Below are 27,536 nucleotides of genomic sequence, written 5' to 3'. Positions count from 1 at the left end.
TAAGGAGGAGAACGGAAGACAGGGATGCTAACCAGAAAAAACATTAGGCTGGCTGCCCAAAAACGGGGAGAAGGGAAAAAGTTTGCGCAGCAGATTGTTAGCATTTCTTTGCCGAGTAAAAGAGCAACTACTGGAAATTGTTAAACCATATCGTAGTATGTTAACGCTTAAAGACTGAAACACACTGTAGCGCGTTTTCACAGCTGTTCCTACTTACAGTTGCTTTCAGAGCATCCAGTTATTATTATTTTCTGCTTGTCTGTAAAACACCTGCCTACCATACGCGACGTTTCTGGAAAGCTTGCTCAGAAGTATATTTCCCCTTTTTTTGCTGAGTAACACAACTGCCCTAAATTGTTAAACCATATCGTAGTATGGTTCCGTGAAAAGACTGAAACACATTTTAACGCATTTTCTCGGTTTTACCCTGTCGTAACTTGTACAAGTATGCCGGAAGTTGCCTTGAAACCTCTTACAAATGTATATGATATGCTCATCCCAGGTAACGAATTCGTCTATGCGCAAACCCAAATATTCGACACAGTGGGTGTAAGTAACTGGAGCACAACACCAATCGTCACAGCACAATTAATGGCGCGATAATTCACCATCAACTTTAACGGGCTTATAATGACTTTTAACGCACATGAATTTTGTCATGTAACAATCAACGAATGTCATTTTTAGATATTCACTTTATTATTTTCTATCTACATCCTTTCTCATCACGGATAACGCATAGTCATAAGATGTATAGGTAAATATCAGATCTGTATTGTTAGCGTACTGAAAAAGCTTTTATGAAATATATAAGTGTTCACGTTATTTACATAAATATTGAAAAACGACGACCGAATGTTGAGTCTTGTCAAACTCCATACTCTAATAATGCTTTGTTGTTAATTCTACATCCTATTTTAGTACGTGGAACCTCCCGTTAAGGTAGCCTTCGAAGAATGCAACAATCTGATCACTAAGTGTCATTAAGTTTAATTTTTAAATTAACCTCCTAGGGACAAGGCGGGAAATATCATCACAAATATAGATAAGATAATCAAAGTAGCCGAGAAGTTCTATACTGATCTCTACAGCAACCAAAGAAGTCACGACATTGATGAGATTGGCGGTAGGGAAATGCATTCAGACGTTCCGCCAGTGACGAAGGACGAAGTTACAAAACATTAGAAACTATGAAAAGAGGGAAAGCAACTAGAGAGGATCAGGTAACTATAGATTTGTTGAAAAAAAGGGGGGGGGGGGGGATATCATGCTAGAAAAACTGGCCCCCGTGTATACGCAGTGCCTGGTGTCATCGACCGTACTGGAACCACGGAAGAACGCAAACATTATCTTAATTCATAAGAAAGGGGACGCTAAGGACTTGAAAAATTACAGACCAATCAGCTTACTGTCTATTACGTATAAGGTATTTACCAAAGTAATTGCTAATAGAATCAGGACAAGTTTAGACTGCAATCAGCAAAGGATCAAGCAGGTTTTTAGAAACGATGCTCTAATATCGATCATATCCATGCCATCAACCAGGTGATAGAAAAATGCTCAGAATATAACTAGCTCTTATAGATAGCATTCATTGATTACGAAAAAGCATCGACTCAGTAGAAACGTCGGCGGTCATACAGGAATTGTGAAATCAGGGTGTAGACGAGCCGTACATGAAGGTGCTGGAAGATATATATATAGTGGCTGCACAGCAACCATAGCTCTGCATAAAGAAAGTAACAAAATTTCCATAAAGAAAGGTGTTAGGCAAGGTGATACAATCTCCCCAGTACTATTCACAGCTTGCTTAGAGGAAGTATTTAGAGACTTGGGATCGGAGCAGTTAGGGATAAGGGTATATGGAGAATACCTCAGTAATCTGCGATTTGTTGATGACATTGCCTTGCTAAGTAACTCGGGGGATGAACTGCAAATAATTATTGATGACCTAGACAGGAAAAGTAGAAAGGTAGGCTTGAATATCAATGTGCAGAAGACTAAGGTAATATTTAACAGCCTCGGGAACTAACAGCCGTTTACGTTACGTAGCCAAGTACTGGAAGTAGTAGGCGAATATGTCTACTTATGGAAGGTAGTGACCGCAGATCCGGACCATGAAAGGAAAATAACAAGGAACTAAGACTGGGATGGAGTGGATTTGGTAAGTACTCCCATATTATGAGCTTACCGGGATCGCTTAAAAAGAAAATATACGGAAGTTGCATCTTACCTGTACTTAACCATGGGGCTGAAACGTGGAGTCTAACAAAGAGGTTAAGTTGAGGACAACGCAGAGGGCTATAGAAAGCAAAATGGTAGGGATGACGTCAACAGATAGGAAACGTGCAGAGTGGGTCAGAGAAATAACTCAAGTCACTGACATTCTAGTGGAAATCAAGAAGAAATGGGCATGGGCAGGACATGTAGCGCGAAGAAAGGATAACCGATGAGCGCTTAGGGCAACAAACTGGATTCCAAGCGAAGGAAAGCGTAGCAGGGGGCGGCAGAAAGTTAGGTGGGCGGATGAGGTTAAGAAGTTGGCAGGGGTCAAGTGGATGCAGCTAGCGCCGGACCGGGTTAATTGGAGGAATATGGAAGAAGCCTTCGCACTGCAGTGGGTATAGTCAAGCTAAGGATGATGATGATGATGAAAAGTGCCAAAAGCCTTATCGTGTCCAGGAACAATTCTGGAGTTATTTAATTTTCATCCAGAGCTGCACAAATGGAATGATTGAAATCTTCTAACAATGATACATTACTTTGATGTTTTCGTTTTATACATTCATAATAAACTCATACTGAATATCTGCACTGAGAATAACAGGTGTTTGTCAAAGAAAGTCATCATAATACTATTCAAATATTTTTAGATTATGTGCATTATTACAGAAAATGTGGTTATTGGTTATATAGTTGCTTATTTCGTTGATTTTCTTCCTGTGTATACACAGGTCTAACAAATAAAATTTTCAGCCCTTCGGGAATTTCGGTTGCAATTAATATGCCATTTGAAATGCGTAACAGCGCGTTAGTAAGTTTTTGATAATAAATCACATTACGTTGCCTTGGTTTATCGTATCCATCTGGTCTGTTGAATGGGGTTGAGTATATAACACCAATAAAATCCAGAGGGGCCATTTCTGGTAAGTACGCAGAACTAAAATTCAAATTTTCAGGGTGCATTTTCTGTCTCAGTAATGCAGGTACAGTTAAAAAAATAATGATTGAAATTTTAAAAAATTTCCATCGAGCCATAAGATTACCAAACACTTTTATGAGCATTCTGTGTACCTTGCGGTCTGCACTGCGCCCCGTCGGATGGTTCAAAAATTTTCAAGTGTTTTGGAATCCCCTTTTATATGGCCTAATCCTTTAGAAAAATATTCAATTTCGGTGATGTATGTTTTGCTGTAACCTGATAGCGTAGAGCGCGAGACTCTTTCCTGAGAGGGTAGTCGTAATTTGTGCACCATTTATAAACCTTTCATTTAAAAAAAGCGAAACTCAAAACTCTTCTTGATTCATTTGTTCTTATCTCTTTATGCATTACTCTTATGCACGTTGTTGAACATTTGTAAATTTGTTGACGACCACCTTATATAGTTCTATATAATCATCAGCTGACATTGAATTTGAATCGCGGTCCTGAATGATATTATTGACCTGTTTGTTGACAAACATTTCCATTTTGCACATATCGGCACGAACCTCCATCTATGGCATCGTTAAATAGCACTAGAGTGACGTAGAAATGATTCGCTAAATTGTACTCAGAATACCGGATAATAGTGTTAATGTATTACTTTCAAAACCCGGCATGATCAATGCACAACCCTGTAACTTTTTTTGATAAATTTTTTCGCGCGTAACCCCAATAATAACGTGTTGTAAATTGTACTTGGCTAAAGAATCCAGGTAGTCGCACATTCTTATTCCAGCACAGGGCATCTATGTTGAAATCGCCTGCTGGTATTAAATCGCTTGTATGGTTAAGTTCTCCAAGCTCGTCAAATTGTAATCAGGACCGCCAAACCCCTGTAATTATGCGTGTTTAGTGCACCATTGAACGCATCGCCGGTGGTGGCCATCAATTAAGCAAAACGGATAGACGACTTAATATAATTCTGTGTGTACGCAAAGTACGCTCCTCATAAAACGACTGAGATGGTACAATAGAATGTTAAGCTAGTTGGTCTCCAGACATGAAACACACAGTCGAATAGACGACAAGTCTGTAACCAATCTTGTGGTGCACTGCGACGACTGTAGCTTATGCAAGAAAGAAAAGTGTCCATCAGATCTTAATAACATAGAGGTTTTTAGAAAGAATGAGGATAAGTTGACAAGAGAGATTTTGGAAGCCTGCGCGATAACTGTGGTTGGTGAGGAGTATGTTATTACGCCTTCCGTTCTCTTATTGACGGTGTATTCCTAGATCACTGCGAGCACAGTGAAGTACGAAGGGAAGTGTACATAGAAGTTGTTTCATCATGACAAGACTCTGATGAACGCTACAAACTTTGAGCGACCTCAGTACTTAATAAACCATTTATTTAAATTCAAATAAGAAACTGCATTTCACATAGCAATCCGCTTGTAACAGCCACAAAAGCACATTCAGCAAATGCTGGTAATGTGTATTAATGCGACGCAGCTATATACCGAAATGCTCAGCAATAGGAACGGGAGCAACGGGAATGGGAATCTCGTCCTGAAAGCAGCAAAACCCCTTTCTTCGTAGTGAAATTACAAAGACAAGAAGCGAAACACTGGCCGTTGTTATGACCGTGCATTGTCCGCACTTGCGCGCTCTATTGTTCGCCTGTGGGCATGGATATGTGCTGTGGATATGTGCTGTTGGTGCAAGGACGCTAAGTGAGCCTGTTTCCATGAATCCTTTTGTGTGAGCCTCTTTTGCTTTGTCGAGACCCTGCAAATGCCAAATTGGCCCTGTCAAGGGAACGTCAAGAAAAATACGAAGAAATGTCGCCCTGTGGGAAATAGCCGGATGTGCTTTTGTTCAGTTGTTCACCCTTCCCGTCGAGAAGCGCTATTATCCAGTGAGGAATGCCTATTGTCCAAAGGAGACGACAGAGTGACACGTCCGCTGACGTACAGGATAAGCAAGAACCATGACGAATACGGCCATTAGAGGAATTCCCGGGAATGCAGGAAAGATTTGCAATTGCCGGAAAGGGACAATGCTGGGAGCAGTATGTGGCGCGCACGTGCACTTGGGTTTATGAGAAGGAAATCCACTTGCCGGAACCACGATATCGGATCTTTGCAGAAGAATAGAAATGTACCTCCTCGCCGTTCCCAAGCTCTACCCGCCAACAAGTGACCACGCCCAACGAAACAATACCGGACCAGTCAGTGCATCAGACCATCAGTGCAGTGATGTGTTCGATTGGATGCCGATATCTGAGGCGCGTGCCCTGGAACTGGTTGGTCAGAGTCTTCAGAGAGGGGTGGACATAGGGTTTTTAAGGACGTTGCAGAGCACGAAATGACGTTATGAGCCCTGGGTAAACGGCTCATCCAGACGCTTCTCGCTATGAACTCTTAACGCTTGCCATTTTGCTGATATACCCTTCTTTTTTATGTAAATACGTTTTCTCAAAGTGCCATTAAACCTGCTTGTATATATTTTACCAACTTCGAAGATTCAATCCTTCATCAACCCGCAGTCTCTGCACGCTACCAAGTGAAGGCCGGGTCGACTTAGTCCCAGCGTCACGACACCGTCCAGATTTGCTTCCACAGAATACGTCGCCTCGCCACTTGTCGCGACGTCTCGGGAGGCAAACCGCTGACCTGCTGTAGTGTCGTCGAACCTCCCGAGACGCAGCAGCGAGTAGTTTTCAGTGTGTCCATCGCAGGCTCCACTTCGATAACACTACGAACTTCCCCGTGAACAACACAACAAAACGCGAAAATGTGTGACACAGACAACCAGCGTTGTACGCATAAAATCGCTGAAAAGCGGCACGACGACAAAGCAGAAGCAACGCTGCTTCATCCTGCACGCAAAACTTTTGGAAAGGTTTCCGCATGGAGCTTGTGCAAGAGAAGGCACTGACAACCAGTCACAACGGGAAGCAAATATGGCCCCTTTTAAGTACAGCTAAATTGAAATTATTTATGCGTAAGATAATAAAACTTTAAGCACGTACGTGCTATTGAGAAAACATTAGAGTCCCCATTCCTAGGAACACACAATAGGGTCTGGCGTCTGTGAATGAAATCCCTGATTTCAAAAAAACGGTAACCTGTTCTCCGGATGTCGCACAGTTCACTGACCAATGAGCACATGACCCCATGACATGACCTTCATATATCATCAGTCTTTTGACCAATCGAAGGATTTCGTAGCGGAGTTGTTAAATGCTCCGGCAGCTCTCATGAAAAGAAAAGCTAAGCTTTAGCAGGGACGTCATAAAGTCGTTTGCGACGAGAGTTGACAAAACCTATTATACCTGTTCACAGAAAACTTGAGACCTTTATTTCACTCCTGAACGTCTAGGGGATCATCTCAAGCGTAATCATACTACTACCATTGGTTACGAAATGTCGAAAGAAAACGTTAAAGCTGGGAGAAATCAAACTTTTTGGGGCTTGTTTTCCTCAGTTACAGCCTTGTACGCTTTCGCTTTTCACCAAAAAATGCAGCATTGCTACAGCGTAAGCTCCAAATCCTTTTCTTCATGGTGACATCAATATGGTACGGGGCGCTCCGTCGTCGGGAGACCGCTGAACGCGCCCGCCAGGATGCGCTTGCCACTTAAAATTAAATTAAAAAAAGTCAGTCTTCACCAAGATTCTAACCACTATCCATCCGATTACCAGCCGATCGCGCTAACCACTACTATATGCCTGTTTTTTTTTTCTTTGTTGCCTGTCTTTGACATACAATATTTCACAAAAAGAAACCCAGGCCACAAATGAAGAGGACATGGCTATGTGCGTACATGTAGGGACATCACGATCAGCCAGTGTTGGCCTGGCTTGGTGACATTAAAACTCCCGCAACGTTTCTATGCGTTATCTGGTCGGTGTAAAGCTGATAAAACTGCACAGTGGTCTCTTTGATATCGTTTTTTCGGATACCTTATACAGGGCATCATACAGTGCAGGCCCAGGCAGAGACGTCTTAAAAACAGTTGAAAATGTAGGCGCCGCCAGGAGCTAGGACCTTTTGCTTTAAAATTTTAAATTGCGTACGGCCACGTTACCAGTAAAGAAGTTTTTTTGAGGGAAGCGATCTTTATACGGTTGGAAACGGATTGTTTAATCCGAAAGAAGCCAGGCGCAATAGACCATATTTTTTGCATGGGAGGGAAGGGGTTTAATTTTGGGATCTATTGCAACGGAAAATAAAAAAAAAAGATTTACTGTAGACTCGTATGGCGTTCGATATTTAATCATGAATAATGACGATGGGGTGCCATTTGTTGTAATTATGCTTTTGGGCCTCCGCTCTATATGGTGGTCTAGAATGGCAGGCACTATGACAGGCATGCAAGACTTGCTTGAATTTATTTTCGGGAGAGAATGCATTGCTTTATTACCGAAGAAAAAAAAATTGCCGACGATTACGTTACTTCCTAATGCGAAATTTGAGCGCAGCTCATCAGCTGTTTCACCTTTTCGGTAGATTGAGACAAAGATTTCGAGCAAGACACGTATGTACAGTTACAGACGTCTTATTTTTTCGGACGTATTCCTTCAAAAAACACTCCACTAACAGTTCTTGACTGTCATGAAGGAAGCTTTGTGGTAGGAGAAATGAAAAGAGCTAATTAAGTTATCGGGAGGTTGCGAGAGGCAGCGCGTGGACCCATAGGAACGCTGCGTGACGAACAGATAGCAGCGACTGACTGGTGCCGCTGACGCTGCTAGCGAGTGAAGAGAACGTGACTCTGCGTATCGGGTCGAGATGCACATACCGTGATCCGCTGATAGCGAGCCGGCGTTTCGGCAACTGGAAAGCACCTTCGCCGCCGTGCAGGAAGAGGGGGGAAGGAGGGGGGGCGGAGTGCGCGCGCAGCAATCCGATAACAAGAACGGTCACCACCACGGAGGAAGCGGGAGGGGGGAGGGGGAGGAGCGCGCGCTGACCGAGCTGCGGAGCTGGTTACAGGAACAATGCCGGCGCCGCCGACACCAGCGCCAAAGACGACGCGAAACGCAGGAACGGGCGCCAAAGAGCTGCGCTCTAAAAGCGGCTGCAGAATATTCCGACTCTCTCTAAAGCGTATAGCCTTAATATAGTGGTCGTTAATACACGCCTGACTCATGAGAAACCGATGGCAATTCTCCGTGTCTAGTGTGAGAATGATAGTAGCGACGAAAATGAGGGTGAATTTAGGGATACTGATATTGGTTTTAGTAGCAAGAATGGTAGTGCATTCAGCTGAAAATATCGATAGTAGCGCTAACGATAACGATGATAAATTATAGACATGAAAATGACGAAGCAGGTAGGCAAAATGGTCCCGTAAAGGGGTGTTCTCCATTTTTACTCTTACGTAGCATAAGGGCAGGTTTGTAATTTTTTTTTCAGTTATCGTGCCGTAAATATATATATATATATATATATATTTATTTATTTATTTATTTATTTATTTAAAGGAGCGAACAGTCTACAAGTGCAAGGCAAACATTTATTTAATGATTATACGGTTGGCATCTACAATAATTTGTCTTATGGTGATTATTAGAATAAAGCGCATAAATGCAAAGCGGAAGGAAAAACAACACGCCGATGGGTATGTGTATATATATATATATATATATATATATATATATATATATATATATATATATATATATATATATATATATATATATATATATATTGTGAAAGAAGGCTAGGTTGAGACTGCAAGGTCGTGACGGCAAGGCCAGCGATGCCTTGTCTAGCGTTTTAATCCGATGACAAAACCCAGGCGCGTGCCGGAGCCGGCGCCGCGGGACGATGATGATGGTATGTACAAATGAAAGAGGAAGATCATGGCATGTACAAATTAAAGAACATCCACGGAAGGCTCACACAATCTGCCCGGGGGGTCGGAAGCGGCCAGCCTGGCCGCTCCTAACTAAGTGATGCATCGCGGCGCACAAACGGTTTCAGGCGAGAGACATGAACAATTTCAGTTCCACGGTGGCGTCGATCAGCTGGGGGATCAACAGGCGTCACTTTGTAGTTCACTGGGGAAGTTTGGCTTATGATCTCATAGGGACCTACGTAGCGGTGGTGGAATTTGTCACTAAGGCCAGAGATGCGAAATGGTGTGTAAAGCAGTACTTCGTCACCAGGACGAAAAGAGACCACTCGATGTGTAGAATCATAGCGTGTCTTGCGGACTTCCTGGCACGCTGCCGTGTTGAGTCGGGCAAGCTGACGGCATCTGGCCACACGAGATAAAAAATGGGTAGTTACTGATGTGGAGTAGTCGGGCGTAGAGAACAAGGAAGCGTCAAAAATTGTAGTGGGAGGACGGCCATAAACAAGGAAAAATGGAGAGTAACCGGTAGTTCGCTGTACTGCTGTATTATAGGCGAATGTGACGAATGGTAGAATAGTGTCCCAATTTCGATGATCTGGTGTGATGTACATTGATATCATGTCCGACAAGGTGCGATGAAAGCGCTCAGTCAGACCGTTAGTCTGGGGATGGTAGCTTGAGGTTGTCTTATGAAGCGTGGATGAGGCGTGAAGAACTTCGGCAACGACTTTCGATAAGAAGGCTGTACCGCGGTCACTTAGGAGCACCCGAGGAGCGCCATGTCGTAATACAATTGATCGCAAAAAGAAATTTGCTACTTCTTCAGCGGAACCAGTCGGTACAGGTGCTGTTTCAGCGTAACGTGTGAGGTGGTCGACAGCTGTTATAATCCAATGGTTACCCCCATAGGAGAGAGGTAGGGGACCATATAAGTCGATGCCGACTACGTCGAATGGCGTGGTGGGACAAGGAAGAGGTTGTAGAAGGCCAGCGGGCGAAGATGTCAGCCGTTTGCGACGTTGGCACAGAGGGCAGGATGCGACGTATTTGGCAACGGTGGAAGATAAGCCAGGCCAAAAGAATCGTTTTCTCACGCGGTCGTAGGTTTTGTCAAAACCAAGGTGACCTGCAGTAGCGTCATCGTGGAGAGCCGCCAGTATACGTGGGCGAAGCACACGCGGCGCGACTGGGATCCAGCGACTTCCATCAGGGCAATACACGTAGCGGAGTAGGATGCCATCTTCTAGCTTGAAATTGCGAAGCTGTCGGCGAAGCCTAGCATTGGGCGGGTCCGAAGCGCCGATAAGGCGGTCGATGATAGGACGGCAGTAGGCATCGGCTAATTGCTGTGAGCGGAGAGCGTGCTTGTTCTCAGAGTCGTCAAAACAAACGGTTGTGATATACGTCGGGCAAAGAGATGGTCGGCTCTGGTCAGAGGTGGAAATGAATTGTGAAGAAAAGCAGCAAGCGGATTCCGAAAGGGGACAGCGAGAGAGAGCGTCGGCGTCTTGGTGTTGGCGACCAGATTTATAAGTGACGTCGAAATTGTATTCTTGCAGGCGTAGAATCCAGCGGCCAAGTCGGCCTGTCAAATTTTTCAGTGAAGACAACCAGCAAAGAGCATGGTGGTCGGTCACAACTGTGAAGTGCCGACCGTATAGGTAAGGGCGAAATTTTTGGACAGCCCAGACGACAGCAAGACACTCCTGCTCGGTAATGGTGTAGTTTTTCTCAGCTGGAGTGGATGGCATGTACAAATTAAAGAACATCCACGGAAGGCTCACACAATCGTATATATATATATATATATATATATATATATATATATATATATATATATATATATAGATAAACTTAAAGTAGGTATACATTCTAAAACAGCGCAAAAGAACAGGGACGAGAGAACAAAACGTACAACACGAGCGCTGACTTACAACTGATTTATTGAACATAAGTGAGCAATATATAAGAAAAAACTGGGTGATAAAACCAGAAGTAGTCGACGTCAAACACGGTGTAGGGGGCCGTAAAAGCGATAAGAGCGTGGTAGGTTGATGAGGGTAAAAGACGATATAATCTAAAAATACACAGGTGTATTTATTGGTTTTTAACATAATAACCAATAAATACACCTGTGTCAGTGCTCCGTCTGTGCTTCTGTCCGACAAAGAAATAAGGTTTCTATCTGCAGAACTTTGATCGCCATCGTTTAACTCGCCGTTAAAGTTTAAGCAGTTTTTAGCAGTAACCTGTCAATTTTATGCATTCCACTCCTTTTGTATATTTTATCAATTTTATCATGTTTCGATGCTTCGCTTTTATCGTTTTTATGGCTCTTTACACCTTGTCACATTAACTGCTTCCCATCTTTCGTATGTATCTGTTCACTTCAATCATCTCTTTTTAGATTATATCGTCTTTTACCCTCATCAACCTACCACGCTCTTATCGCTTTTACGGCCCCCTACACCGTGTTTGACGTCGACTACTTCTGGTTTTATCACCCAGTTTTTTCTTATATATTGCTCACTTATGTTCAATAAATCAGTTGTAAGTCAGCGCTCGTGTTGTAGGTTTTGTTTTCTCGTCCCTGTTCTTTTGCGCTGTTTTAGAATGTATAAATACCAACTCGCCCAGGCTTCTATTTTAAAGTAGGTGACACATGGTGGAAAAAAGAATAGTTTATTCCGACGTTTCGGCCGGGGTCCGGCCGGAACGTCGGAATAAACTATTCTTTTTTCCACCATGTGTCACCTACTTTAAGTTTGTGCCCTACCGGACCCATTCGAGCTTCAACCCGCTCCTTATATATATATATATATATATATATATATATATATATATATATATATATATATATATATATATATATCATACCATTAGGGTAGAGCATCGCCTATAGTATATATATATATATATATATATATATATATATATATATATATATATATATATATATATATATATTTAAGGAGCGAACAGTCTACAAGTGCAAGGCAAACATTTTTTTAATGTTTATACTGTTGACATTTACAAGAATTTTTCTTATGGTGATTATTAGAATAAAGTGCATCACATGCAAAGCGGAAGGAAAAATGCGCTGATGGCTATATATATATATATATATATATATATATATATATATATATATAGCGCCATACCCTTATGGTAGAGCATCGCTTCGCCTTCGGGTATTCGGGAGGTTCTAGGTTCGATTCCTGGTGCCGCAGGGCACCCACCGGTTTTCTGTGAGTACAAGATTTTCCCCGGCCTGGTTCTGGGCTCTCGTGGGCTGAAATGCTTGGGAATGAGGCCATTTACAAAAAAAACCTTTGGGTTTTGGGTACGTCCAAAGAATCCGTGTTACCTAAGCATTGCCCTTGTGGTACTGCCTCCGTCTCGCAATCGGGAGGTACCAGGTTCGATGCCTGGTGACGCCAGGTACGTACCACCGGTTTCTATTGAGTGCAAGATTTTAAACGGCCTAAGGCTCTGCTCTTCTGGGGTGAAATGCTTGAGAAAGGGGGGATTCACCAAAAACCTTTGGGAAAGTCCGAGGAACTTCTTATCGGAGCGTTGGCCTTGTGGTCGAGCATTTGCCTCGTAATCGGGAGATATCAGGTTCGATTCCTGCTGCCGTCAGTCAGCCTCTGGTTTCCAGTGAGTACAGGATTTTTTCCGGCCTGCTGCTAGGCTCTTCTGGGGTGAAACGCTTGGGAAGGGGGTCATTGATCAAAAACCTTTGGGCTTTGGGCAAGTCCAAAGAATAGCTTTTTACCGAAGCGTTGGCCTTGTAGTAGCGCACTCGCCTCGCAATCGGTAGGTACCAGATTCGATTGCTGGTGCCGCCAGGTACCCACCGGTTTCCAATGAGTGGAAGATTTCTCCGGGGGTGGTGTTCGCCTTTGCTGGGCTGAAATGCTTTCGTAAGGAGTCATGGACCAAAACGCCATAAAAAAGGGCCGCGTAATGGACTTCTGTCGCACGAGGCGGGATTACTGTTGGCCGATGGCGGAGCGAATCGCTGGCCCATTGGGGCAACGTTGCGTCGATGTGCCAGTGGTTCGTCTCAGAATAGGAATATCGAGTGGTGAGTACGTCTGGCATAGCAGTATGAGGAAGCGGCTATTGGATTGTTCGCTCCTGTTCGGCGTGATGCTTTCAGTGTGCTGTTCTGGCTTCACTTTGTTTTTATATTGCTCAGAATGTGTTTTCATAAGTTCCGAATCACCTTTTTGAAACATCGGTTTTCTCATAATAGACATCGAATAGTGGAGTGCTTCTTATGACCTCTCATCTAGTGCACACACGAAATAAGTGTAGAGGGATAACAGACGAACAATAATGCGCGGGTCTATCGGCAGAAAGGCTACGAAACACTTAGGGCCTCCTGCATGTATCACGATGAACGCTCGCTCGTGCAGCGACGCCCGATTAACTCGTTTTCTAGTGTGCTGTATGCCGCCACGCGGCCGGTATTGAGTGAGGCCAATCTAAGCGTATCCTTTCTACTTCTTTGACAACGCCCCCTGCACTCCTCCTTTGAGGGCCCCTACTTCCCTTCTGTGGCAACACCCACTGAGCTAGGTCGCATGATGTAGTGAGGTTATTAGGTACATGTGCCGATTAAAATTCCTATCAAGGGCTAGACTAGCAGATTACAGCCGATTATTGGCAGCTAACCTATGTGACGCCACCAAGAATGTTGCACGAAGGAGGGTTGCGTCCCAACGTTGATGAGGAGAAATCTAGCACTACATGTCGACCTGTTAGTGACGCCTTAGAAGCAAATTGCCCACCAAATGTCAACAAAATGGGGAAGGGTCCTGCCAGAGGAGCATCTTTTGTGCATGCAGTTGTCCCACTCGCCGCTTCGGTGGTTTTACAACGGCTGGAGTTATGGGAGCTATGACATATGTGATGCGAACTAGCCATGGTAGATAAAGAGCAAGCAAAAAGGTTGGACGGGATGTCATGTTTTTATTATGACATATTACGACACTTCGTTATATCTGGTAATTTTCATTACAGTATCGGGTATTTAAGAAAATTTTTTTGGTGTACATGATTTTCGACTCAAGAATACGGTTCAACGACGCAGTTACAGCTTTCGCTTTAACAAATTGTTCCTGCAGCAGTGTTCTACCGCTACTGGAATCACGTCCAGTTAGAAAGCGGAAGAAAAAAACGCAGCCTGTTTTGTATGCAGAAGCACACCTCGGTTCTTAATGTGAGGCTGCTATGACGACCCACAGTAAACGACAGATGCACCTCTCTTTTGTTTTCGGAGTATAGTATGCAAACACTGCAAAAGCAATGGTCGTCACAGTGAGGCAGAAAATAACATACGCTGCTTTGCGGTTCAGTACCACTTTGACACGCCGGTTATGAAGCTGTCCAACGGCGGTTTCATAGGTTAGTGCGCGCCTGAGCCCATCATTCATAGCTGCCGTAGCGCCCCGTGATATGTGCTAGACAAAGTGGTATAAAAAAGTGATATGTGCTATAACAGCTCCTTTCTCGCTGGGTTTAAATAGCTCCTCGCATGGGCTTCCACTTGAAAGTCAAAGTGACGGCGGCCTGCGAAATACTCCTACAGCACAGATATGGAACGTCTGGATTCCACGGCTCTGCTGTCTCCTGTCGCACATGGGGACGTTGGGGAGTCGGATGGCCAGCAGGAGTGCATGGATCCGGTAGGCTACGCCCGTCACGAACCTTACTTGTGGCAATTGGACAGGGAGGCGCTCGAGAGGACTACATTTTTGAGGGAGCCGGGTGATGGACACCAGCATCTGGACGTGGGCTGCGGTACGGGCGGCTTCACTAGCAGAGTCCTGTTACCTCTGAGCCGGCCGGCCAGGAGAATTGTGGGCGCTGACGTATCACCATCGATGCTGAAGTTTGCACGCCGCAACAACACTCAGGTGACAGCATGACTAGGAAACGTAGGCCGCAATCTCAGTTCTTGAATGCCAGTTAACTTCACCATAGTTTTTGTCTGGGCCTTGCTTCTTGTGACTGGGAGTACCACGAATACAGAAGCTATGGAGTCTGCGCGTGACTATAGGAATTCACATTGATGAACTGCATAGTTAGAACTGTGCAATTTTTTGGGCTAGCGAGAGGTATATCGCTTCTGGTGCTTTGGTCAACCGAATCACCATACACACACAAAAAAATTTTGCTCGTACTCAGTGCTAGCTTTGTAAAAAACAACAAACACTTAACTGTATCGTCATTTACTGAGCCTCCTTCTAAGAAATAATCAATGGCATATGAAAGAAGATAGAGACATAGCGGCAACACCACAGTACATCGCCATCGCTGGGCGCCTGCGCACGATAGTCTCAACAGTGCGCAGTTGGCACCGTGGATGGTTCCACTAAGCTCGACCCTAACCGCGTTGTGTGTGTTCCCCCCCCCCCCCCCCCCGCCCCATATCGTGGTGAATCTCCTCTCATCTGGCACACACTGCTTTTTAAACTACTAGGCCTAAGGGCACGTCACGACGTCACGAGAATCGGTTGCCTCAAATGGCTGGAGAGTTTCCTTGGTGTGGCTTTTGCCGTCCAGTTCTTCAGTTCACACAAAACGCGGACAAGGGAAGACAGAGACAAGCTTGTGTCTCTGTTAAGCCCTGCGCGCTTTCTGTTAAACGACAAGTTATCAAATAGCTCAGACCTACGTTTGAGTTCTTTAGTTCTGTCCGACTATAGCCCCTGCTGCTGGTTACAAAGCCGCGGCTTCAAGCGTTCGTGGAAAGCAACCGGTGTACTGGCCCGTTAGCAACCGCACCTCGGCGTATGATTTCTTGGCGCAGCCAATGGTTACTCGGCGCATGCGCTGAGTGGCGACGGCTGCCGCCGACGGTGCACGGAAGCTGCTATTTTCTGATTGGTGTAACTGCCAGCGCGTTGCTTTCGTCTGCTGCGGATCAAACGAAATAGAAAATAGAAGTTTAAGAAATGCGATCCCATCTTTATGTCGTCATCGTAGAGCCTGTCTCCGTATAGCCGATGACATAAAATAGGAAGGAGAGCGCATAGACACCCGTATGCATGTGGTTGTGCTTTTACAGGCTATATACGCGCGTTAAAGTGAACAGTCGAACATGAACTATTATTTGTATCCAGTTGAGAAGTAAGCCGATATTTTTCAATATTGTAGCAATTTTATGAGTTATTTGACGAAGTTACTAATCTTTTTTGCGACAGGTGCGTAGCCAGATTTTTTTCGTGTCGGAGGGGGGGGGATACGGCTAATCAAGATAATTTTTGAAAAACATTGAGAGGGATGAGGATGGGCGCAGGGAGGGGCTCCTAATGAGTACAAGCGTGAATAACGCACAAGTCTTGCCATTTCAGTCGCTCAGTCAACACGCCCCATAAAATAATTCCTTGTTTCTCACGGTAAATCACGGTACGGTAGTATTTGGCATGGCAAATCAGCCAAAACTGCATTATCTAGGTGTTCGTAGTTTTCTTCAAAACAGGGGTACTGTAGATTAACAAGGGAATATAGTTCTTTTTCGCGAGCTTGTGAATTTTACATTGCGAACCATATCATGTTTTTCTTATGTCCGCTTGGGAAGTGAGCGGCAGCTACAGAAATTTGTGATACTTCTCGCTCTGCACAAAATTCTAGGCGGATAAGGTTCAAGAATCATGTAAAGGTCTGTCGAGACAAACTTGCTTTTTCCTAAACTGTGGATTGTCTTGTATGGAAGTAGGAAATAAATTTATTAGCCTATGCTGGCACGGCCAGGCTCGAGGTAAGAAGAGGTGCGATATTAGAGAGATTTAGCTTACCGGAGACGTATTACGTCTCCCGGAGACGTACAGGCATAGACGTATCGGACGCCTACTGCGCATGCGTGAAAACTGCCGATACGTACAGGCGCTGGAGACGTACTCCGGAGACGTAAGCCGCGTGACGTCCAGCTTGCCGTAATCTCGCGAGATCTTACGAGATTTCAGCAGCCATGGAGCCAAGCCGCCAAGCTAAGCCAAGCGCCGATGGGATGGTGCTACGAGTGCTTGTAGAGTGCTGCTGTGCGCAACGGTCCACATAGTTCTCCCGTTTTCACATTGGCGTCATCAAATGCTGTAATACCCTTGCCCCGGCCGTGCCAAGAAAACATCATGCGCAAGCGTTTCAGTGCGGCGGACGACCAGCAAGTAGCTCGAGATCGCCATCATCCTGTACATACACTGTACAGCGCAGGGAGAAGGCGCCGTCGAAAGAAGTTGCAACGATTTCTAGGGATCCGCCGACGGCGAACAAGCGCTCGCTCCGCTGCGCAATGAAGGTGTTCGCAAAGGCCTTTGCAAGCCATCCAGCGTCAGAAAAAAAAAAAAAAAAAACGATTCTGGTAAGTCACTACCCACTACCTTCTCTGTTCAGACGATCGGACTGGACAGCGGACTGTCCGAGCGGAACAATTAGTTATCATATGTGACGAAAACAGCACTTTCGAGTAGCTCGGAATGGCAGTGACTCGGCGCCTGCCGATCGCGTGCGCTCCGAGTAGGAGTGGTGGTGGATGATGCTTTCCCACGATACATACGGCCCGCCCGTCTGAACACCGCCTAGTCGATTGCTGGGGAATAGCAGCGCAAAGTAAAAAGCCACTTACGTTGTGCGAATTAGATACATGATATTTCAGCATTTTTGCTAAGCATGGCTCGAGTTGCATAATATAATACACGTCGTGTAGCTGCTTTTGTTTACATGTGCATGTAAATGTGCACAGCCAACAGGAGCCACAATAAATGAAAATTGTTTGCAAGATGATTTACTTTATCTTCTCAGACAATTGTCTGGCACCATTAGCTAACAGCACATGCTGAATGCAGTGCCAAAGCCAAATATTGCAAGAGGTCATTTATTTTATTATTATTTTTTTTTTGCTCCAAGCTTATGAACTTGTGTCCCTGTGTCAGCATGTGAAATGAAGTGCGCCAATATTTTATGCTGTTGGACAAAACATTCAGGCACTGGAAGTCCTATTAGCATTTACAAGTCGCAGAGGCTGAACTGGTTTGCTCATTGTGTTATAAAAACACCTGAAAATTAAAAGGATCCTTGTTAAGGACCATTGCATTGAATGAAGGCAACAGTGTCTGCGTCGTGGCACTTTTCTAGTGTCCTGGCGCACCTTTCAGCTGCACAATTAGATCCTGTATTATGTTGGCAAGTTAATTGCCAATCATCTGTGTCTCATATGGTTATTCCCTTTAAGATGAAAATGAGCTTGCAAGTGCCTGAATGACATGGTGCCCAGAGAGACTCATGATGATGAAAGCAATCATGACAACTCCCGGAATAGTAAGCGACAACACTTATATTACTTTCTTCAATGTTCTTGTTGAACATGTTACAGCTATTTACAAAGCACTGCAATGTTCAGTCTTGATTCTCTTACTGCTGTGTACAAGGTCTAGCCAGAGTGCTAAAGTAAGCTCGTGCATGTTGCTATGCACCGGAAAACAGCCCAAGATCTCATGGCTGCAGAAATAATTATTTCTTTCATTTGTTTGCTTGCTTCCATGGCACAGCCACAAGTCTGCACAGTGTGGAGCCGCTGCCGTCAACACCAAGCCTGCAGTCAGTGCCCCTGAGGGGTGAGGACATATTTACGTTATTTTGAGCAGCACCAATTTGTAAAAAGTATTATTTATCTCAATGCCTTAACAACTTACTATAGTTTAAAACTCAAGACTGCTTAGTACAACTGCACTAGAACCTAGTTGTTAGCTTTTGCATTCATGCCAAATCTATGCACGGACCAGCAGCAGCAACAGTGCATTATACAAAATGCAATGGTCTATGAAAGCAGCGATAAATGAAATAAATGAGTAGTAAAACAAATTATTCACAAATTTCCATGTTCATGGTGCACACTCACGAGAACATCGCAATGCTTTATGTATTGTTATGCTTGTATCAGACTGTTTTGAACCTACACTCCATTTGGTGGCATGACTGAGTCTTTGGTTTGAGAGAAGAATGACGTTTCGAAGATGAGAGAACAAAAACAATGAAATTTGATTGCACTTCTGCAGACTTATGTACATACTTCAAAGGTCTTAACAGCAAAAGGTCAAAAGCAAGTCCACTGCAATGATAGACTATTGAGCCTCTTGCCCAGGGCCAGTATTGTTTTTTTTACTCCACAAGAAACCTTTAAACAATCAATCCAGCCCTCTCACAGAACTTTGGCCAATAAAACACGGCACATCTCTCCGGGTCAATCAGCCAGTCAATCAAACAGTATTGGTAAGCAATGTTCCTGCAGTCATACCTTGGGAACAGGCGAGGAGACATAGAAACTTCCTTTTTCACTTCGATAGCGTTGCAATAGTCGAACAAGGAGTCTGTCTGCCAGAAAAACACAGGGCATGTCTGATGTCACATACAGCGGATCAAAACAGCATCTGTAGAACTCAACTCCTAATGGATCAGTGTAATGGTTTTATGGCCATGTCCCTTCTCCCAAACAGCCACCGTATCTTCCTGTGCAGTGTGCCCTCAGGCACCCCTCTCCAGAATGTATTCATCATCGGGCAAAGCGTGGGAAGTTCCCATATGCTTTTTCTTTTTGCGGCTTCACACTTTTGTGTGATGTTTGCCTGGACGCGTGATGCATTTCCAGCTCTTAGGTCGTTGCACCATGACCTAAGAGCATAATGTGCGTAATCAACGCAAAAGCTCAGAAGTAATATTTTATAGAGACATTTCTACCGCAATTACCCATTTGGTGAATTTTATTTATCCTCAAGAAAAGGATGGCAAAATTATATTATTGTTTACTCCACCCTCCACTGTGGTTTTAATGCATTGGTTGATGTAAAAAAATGATTCAATTTGTTTTCAATGTGCATCAGAAGGAGCGTTCACTGACATAAAATAACATCAAATAACATTTTGCATATGCCAGCAACAGGCAAGTCCCAGTATAGATTGCTGTTGAACGTGGCACTTAGTATTCTCTACGAGCCTACAATTGTAATGTTCTGGCTCTCATTGCTGACAGTACGATTAAAAAAAAAAAATTCTTTTCTGGGAAAATAATTAGCGTTGTCTTTGAACAATTTATATTAAGTTTGTTTGATTGAAGCCACAACAATAATGTTAACAGGAAGGCTTTGCTTTACTTTGTCAACGTGTCTGCATCTGTGCCGGTCATAATAGAACAGTCATCTGCATGTGGTGGTGGCAAAACTAATAAATATCCAACAGGAGCAAGATAGGTGTCAACTTATCCGCAAAGATGACGGCCTGGAGTCCTTGGACATGGGCGACGTCAGCTAGTCGGATTAGACCTAGCAGAGTTTCAGGGCGTGAGCTCGACAGTAGTTTCCCAAAATTTTTTGTCTCTCGATTTATATGTTAGATTTCTGGACACGCCCATATCATATGTACCAGATCCACCCTATATATGTACGACAAATTTAATGGATATGTCGATGTGGGCAATGTCTTTGATGAACACTTTCAACAACAGTGGCTAAAGCAGGCTTCCTTGTGAAACACTGTTAGTGACTGTTAAATCGTTCAAATGATGATTACTCAGGCATGCTATTTGTGTTTATTCTCCTCTCCTTTGGGGCAAGTGCCAAGGGATATACCCTACAACCTGTGTGCAATTCTGTTCACAACTATATAATCACACCAGGTAGATTGCTACAATGAGAATTCACTGCCTTTTCTTTTCCTTTCTTTTTTTTTCATGAAATTCTAGTTTAAGATTCATAATTATCAAAATACCCAATTGCTTGTCCATGAACCTTTTGTACTTGCTATATACCATGGCCTATTCCCCTTGAGACGCTTCCTAGTGAGTGACATCTTTGGAGTACCAACCCATAACGATTCAAGTATGATTTTGTCTGCCGTAGGCCCGACAAGCTTGTTACTGAAAAAGAGGCTCGATAAGTGCCGGCTTGTTCTTAGACCACAACCATTAGAATAACTCATGTGGTTTTTCCAGTCGGACGACTCACAGTAGTTTGCGCCTATCTGCTTCGCTTGCTGCTCTTGCTTCTCCCTCCACCGGCGATTCAAAAGGCTGAGAGGAGGTGCTACGGCACATGCACAGTGCATTTTTCTTGCAATTATCTCCAATCGCCAGTGACTCAGATTAAATTTACTTGCAAACAAATATTTATTATGCCACATGCTTCCTTCCCTTACAAAAATTTCGTTTGTATTAAGCCCAGTGCTAGATGCGTTATATCTTTGCCACTGGTGCAAAGACATATTGTTTGCGTGTTGCACTAAATTTGATGGTAGAACATTAAAACAGCCAGTTTGGAGCAGTTTTGGAGCAATATTGCATTTTGGAGCAGGATAGAGCAGGAAAAGCAGTTTGGGAGCAGAATGGAGCAAATGGAGCGGCAATTCCACCCCCGATAGGTGCATTCACAAGAGGAGACTGGTGCACTTCTGTGCCATGATATAGGGGTATGCCATATGCCCAGACATTTCATGAATAATCATGAGCGTAGTTATTCATTGCAATACCAGCTGGAGAGCAATATTAAACAACCTCCAGCTTTCTCATAACAGCTTTAATTTTACAGTAATTTCTGTGAACACTGCGCCTTTTCATTCCAGGAAGGTAGAAGAATACAACACGGATGTTTTATGCAGCACATGGTGACGAACACTGCCCCGTGTGAAGATGGACATGTGAAGATCAGCTGGTGAAATCTTGGCAATCAGTTGACAAGATGCTGATTTTGCTGATGAAAGAATGAAAGTTATGTTGGCACTATATCACATTGTAGATAGCACCAGTTTATTTTCTCCAAAACTCTCTCGACCATGTTCACTTTGCCAAATAAATCCCAAATACATTTTTGCAACACACATGCTGTCGGTGTGTTTCTGTTCTTGCATTTTATGGTGCATAAGTAGCTAAGGCTACAGTTTCGCAAATACAGGTCCAAAATTATCTGCAAAGGGCATAACACTAATTTTAAATTGCATATTTTAAGAAATATTTGCATTGTTAGAATTGTAAACATATGCAATGACTCGAAAAAAAAATATGTGCACAACCTCTCTCAAGTGAGCCTCAGCTACAACGTTGAAAACACTGTTAGTGGCCTGTGGTCACCACTTCACCAAAAGAAATTCAAAATGTCCCGTCACATAGTGGTAATTGCTAAAAGCATATCATAGGTCAGTGTTTCTCAAATAAGGGCTCACGAAGTGATTTTCAGGGTCCACGAAACCCACAGCTGCAAAAAAAGAAAAGAAAGATATGCGTGATAGCTTTGGCCTGACTAGACACAGTTTTGCAGGGTTAAAATCTAGTAGATTCAAAGGCGACTTTAGTTTATGAAAAAAAAAGAGTGTGGAAACAGAGGGAGAGGGCATCTGCGGCATTCGTTGATGCCAACGTTGGTAAAACTCGAGCTCTGGCTGCACTACTGGATGGGGCTACAATGCAAAGCGTCTCGGGCATGATGACAACATGACAGCTCAATGAGAGTACAATTAATTCAGTAGTGTACAGAAAACTCTGAATAATGACTCTAGCAGCACATGCGATCAATGAATACATGAGCTGTGAATTAGAGGCATGAAGTGAAAAACCATAAAATGGCATCATCACTTTTTGCATCTGGTAGCACAGGTTCTCACTGAAGCCGTCAGACGGCCTGACAAAGACAAGCTGTGGTGGTTCGCCAAAGCAGATGGCACTTCACACATACAGACACTTTTATAACTCAGATGCCACCTTTCCTTAATCTAGACAATACACAAATGCACACACAACCGTTCGGGTGAAACACTAGAGACGGCCCACGCAGCACAACTCAAGTACAGCGTTCAGACTGGTGGTCTAGTGCATATTTGCGGTCACAAGCATCTGGTGCCACTAACAGTTCGAAGTTAGCGTTGGGAACAAGTGAAGCCATTGGTCCGGAGCGCAGCTGTCAGGTGTTCACCGGTAGACGGTCACGCAGTCAAAGGAGCATGGGAGACAACGCCGAACCAAAGTCATCGCATCCTTTCAGTTCGCCAAGTAGCGAGATGGCAAACCGAAGCTGTCATATCGCTGCACACAACACTCAGGCAAAAACCCCTGCATTTGAACACGAACACTATCACACGCCACCCTAAATGCCACCACGCACACACCATGTCATGTTGAACACTGTGAGACGAGAACAACGAGAAAGTAGTCATGCACTGCTGCAATCAATCGAGATAAATATTGCTGCATCTCGCATAAAAAAAAAATTCATAAAGCTGCATCTCGGCATAACAGCGTCAACAAATGAACAGCATAGATCTTTGGGTAGCATTGTTGCATGCAGTGATGCTCATCTTGGAAATGGAGTAACTGTTCTAGAAAACACGGACAACAGAAACAGAAGTGGCCATGGACGTACACAGGCTCACAACTGTATTTTACTAACCGAAAGAGGACATATATACAGCAAGCAAAAGTATAGCGTTGAGCATGCGGTTTTGTGCACTTTATATATGTCATCGTTACTTAGTAAAATCCAGTTGTGAGTCTGCAAGCCTCCTGTCCACTTGTTTCTGATGTCCAAGTTTCCTAGTGTACTTACCCTATTTACAAGATATGCACCACTGCATGCTGCAATTATTGCTGTAAGGAATACAGAGATGAATTCTGCGACTGTTGACAAATGCCTCAACTATGAAGGTCACTGCTTGCCATGCTTGTCCATATTTTACTGAGAAAGGCAGCCCAAAAAAAAATAAAAAAATGTTCCAAATTTTTTGACCGACCGCAGGACGTAGGCCGACACATATGTCTGAAAAGGCACAAGGTATTGACCAACTGAGGCAGACACAAGACAAAGTAGATAGACACATGACAGCTGTACAAAGATGTTCGGCAGTTCATTGCGCAACTTTATACATGCGCCCTACCTGTTACCATCTCAAAGTTTGGTTCTTGAAATAGTCAATAAAAGCAAAATCCCATGCTACGCTGCCAAACCCCCCTCTACAGCTTTCCTAACACTGCTAATTGCCTTGTTGAAGGCAACATGATGAGGTTGCAGTATGGCACCTCCAAACAGCTTGTAGAGTAGAGGCCATCGGGGGTAGGCTGCATCACTATAGATCACATATTTATGACCCATGGTGATCTTCTGCAGGTTCTCAAAGTGCACCGTCTCCTTGAGGATCCCTAAAAGATAGCAAGAATTAAAAATATAACCAATGCGGGTCTACACAGGTGCCTCTTCTTTTTGTATAATGAGATGTAATTACAGTTGCAAGTTTTTAGATACAATTTTTTCCTACAAATTTATAAAATGCCACATGCTAACACAATCTTGCATCACATACTTAAGTGCCACGTTTCTTTACAGATGAAATGCTGTTTTTCATGAGGTGGGTCATTGAGTACCCTTTCCCAAAAACCAACTCAAAAAATATAAAAGTACTCGCGGAATTTTCGCAGCAGAGATGTTAGGCTTTAATTTGGAAATGCACTCCCCTGAATATGAAAAACATATTACAGCTAGTTACTGCAATGAAGACATGACTGAACAGGCTTACCTGCATCGTGACGTCTGCCTTTAAATGGCCCACTGGCAGACTACGGCATTGGTACACATTAGTGCCTGATATTTCTGCACAGGCTCCACTTGTGCCCAGAGAAGTCCTCCTTCTGAGCCACAGACGGTTGACAAATTTGCCTTGCTGTGCCATGATGAAACCCCAGCAGTTGAGCATGGGGGCCTTCCTTTGCATGCACCGCCTGAGGAGGAAAAATTGGAGCGGCTGCAAGCAACGATCGCTTATAGAGTCCCTATAAAGTGGTCATGAGAAAATAATCTTTCAGTGTGCACCTTCTTTACTGTGCCGTAGCATAATACTTATTGCATTGCTTTTGGAAGAGTTCACTAGCGTTACCTCGTACAGGCCCATCAATTTTAAGGTGAAAATCTTTAATGGCTCATACTGTCGGCATTCGTTTGTTTGGTCACACTATAGCTGTCAATCAAATGACGTCATGATGATGCCATCAAAAAAAAATTAAAATCCTGTTTCCGCTGGGAGCCGAACCTCTATCCCTCGCATCCCCATCCGAGCGCTTTAGCCAACTGTGCAACGTTCAGGATCTTGAAACACACATCAAAATTCTCCTTGTCTACTGTAAGGATGATAGTAGCGATGACAATGAAGTTGGAATTAGCAGTGATGACATTAGCAATGATAATGACGGTGCATTTAATTCATAATGATGAGAGCAAACGTGATGCACCAGCAACGCTTAGATTTTCACATTTCTGCAGTGTAGATTCCGCAGTGCTCCCGGATTTTTTCAACACTATCATCGACACTTGATTTTTTTTTTTTCAAAGCAAGCGAAATTCAGAAACCTACACTAGGTTATTTTCTTTTTCTTTTTTTTTGTAATTGAAAGATCATTATACATCTCACTTTTGCAAACGGTTTGAGACAGTAAGGATGTAAATAAAGACCAGGAATTTCACAGAAATCATGTGCCAAATCAAAAATGAGCCAGATTCTGCTGATGTGCAGATGGAAATGAGCCAAATCTATTTTATTCTTGACAGCTTTCTTTCTCAGCTTTAGCATGATAGGGTGGACTACTGCGAGTGTAAATTCAATTATTGCTTCTCCATAGCTACTTCCTTATCACTGTCTAGGATACGAAGAGATCACAGGAAAATCTGAAGCCGGAAGATAAAAACACTGGGAACATAGGCCTGCAGCAGACGAAGCAGTTTGTGCATAAAGCTAGCAAAATAACTTATAAAAGACTACATTCAGTTTAGCCTGTTGGCAGCAGCTTTCTGCATTTAGCAACGTAAGCAAATAGCCGAAACTGGCAAGAAACGACATTATTTGCCGCTGTCTTGTCGCTTTGCATCCTATGTGCATCTACCATTCCCCGGCAATACAATGGTGCACTGAATTAAAATAGCTCTTCATTAAACACATTCCAACTAATTTCTACCAACAGAAAATAGCCTCACATCTTTGCTTGAAGCAGAAGCCCACTAAGCATTTATTTGCTCACTTTAGAGCAAATCAGTGCTGCTGATTGTGTGACAATGAATATTACAACTCTTCATCAGCTGTATTCACAGCATGATCGTTTACAGGTATTATTTTCACAGAGACTAGAAACGACTCTGAAAAAAATTTCCTTCAGTCAAAGTAGGGTCAAATATAGATTTTCATATCGATAAGGGCCAAATCCAAAATTGCTTACATTGTTTAAATTATTGCATAAAATTTTATGAAATTTCTGTGTTGAGTATTTCTAATACATGAAGCAAATTAAAAAATAACTTTTGCTGATAACAACCTTTTGCGTATTTCTCAGTTTGTGTTTCCGTGGACTTCCCTAATTTAATAAAAAAAAATATTGACTTGTAAGTGTGCTAGTGTTTATGTTGATGACCTTATGCTGTGCTAGTAGGCAAGATCGAAAAGCAGCATAGCACTGGTTGCATTCGGGACGTTAAACAGTTTCACTAAATTCGATGTCGACAAGAGAGCACCTTCCCAAAGCTCTACAACCGAGTTGGAGAGCAGGGGTATATATATATATGCCTTTGCACAAGTGTGCCTAAGTGACGTAAAAAAAAAAAAAAAAAAAAAAAACGTCAATGATTACAGCAGACGTTCGGTGACTGGGCGCGAGTCAACTGCAATCGTTAATGTTAATGTATATTATGTTTCACAGTAGCCAAAACTGCTCGCCTGCTAGAAACGACAAAACGTCGTTACGCGCCAGAGAGCATTGGTCCCATGCCATCATCCCTAGGAGCATGAGCGCTGGTGCCTTTCGACTACAAAATGGTAGGGTTTTGACGTAGTTATATCGAGTAGAAGGCTCGGTAGCGTTTATGCACACATGGAAGCTGATGGGGATGATGTGCAACAAGTAGCGCGAGAGTGCGTAGCAGTGCGCACGCGGGATGATACGACATCCCGCCCCGCTTCTCACAAGGAATTTATCGCTTTAAATCCGCTCCGGCCTTCTTTTCTTTTTTTTTTTTTAATTTGAAAGCGCTATAAGCGGTCGCACAAGTGTTAGACTGTTTTGATAAGCTCTGAACCTCAGGATTAGCGCTAATTCGCATTCAAAGATGACTACTGAAACGCCACAGCCAGTCAGCTTTGGTTTACATGTTTCGGCTGGGATATTTATTTGACACAGAAAGCACTGCTATCAATAATTTGGCTTGTAACCGTCAAGCCACCACAGCCACCACACCATGCGCTACTTACCTCGGAGAATCGCTGAAGAGCTTGCAGATCAAGCCACTTGTCATATCGTAGAGTAGATGACCGAAGTAAAAATCGAGCTGTGCCAAGGTGCCTCGGAGCCGGAGACCCTGACACTCTGCGCACTGATGACCTCATTTGGAATTAGGAGGGCTAACTGCAGCTCTCCGAAATCCTCTTTCTAGGATCTAAAAATCCTGTTGAACACTATGTTGTTGTTGGCGCCGATGTTGAAGGGTACCACGCTCACGTAAG

At 43.5% G+C, this 27,536-nt stretch overlaps 1 protein-coding gene and 1 long non-coding RNA gene across 2 annotated transcripts in view; both read left to right on the top strand.

Annotated features, from left to right (window-relative positions):
- The first annotated feature begins 14,595 nt into the window (after window positions 1–14,595).
- The window catches only part of LOC146184867 (uncharacterized), a 28,387-nt gene continuing 15,446 nt past the window's right edge, over window positions 14,596–27,536 (top strand). Inside the window, exon 1 of the mRNA XM_084608637.1 lies at window positions 14,596–14,941. Within this exon, the coding sequence (XP_084464763.1) occupies window positions 14,621–14,941 (321 nt within the window). The 5' untranslated portion in view covers window positions 14,596–14,620. The remainder of the gene's footprint in view (window positions 14,942–27,536) is intronic.
- LOC146184868 (uncharacterized) lies at window positions 18,259–21,723 on the top strand. The gene is made up of 3 exons (XR_014708948.1): window positions 18,259–18,344; window positions 18,575–18,640; window positions 21,636–21,723. It is a non-coding gene; the product is annotated as an uncharacterized LOC146184868 (long non-coding RNA).

The sequence above is a fragment of the Amblyomma maculatum genome, chromosome 7, assembly GCF_055883805.1.
Source record: "Amblyomma maculatum isolate TAMU_Amacu chromosome 7, ASM5588380v1, whole genome shotgun sequence".
Taxonomy (NCBI): Eukaryota; Metazoa; Arthropoda; class Arachnida; order Ixodida; family Ixodidae; genus Amblyomma; species Amblyomma maculatum.
This window is presented reverse-complemented; position numbering and strand designations above follow the sequence as displayed.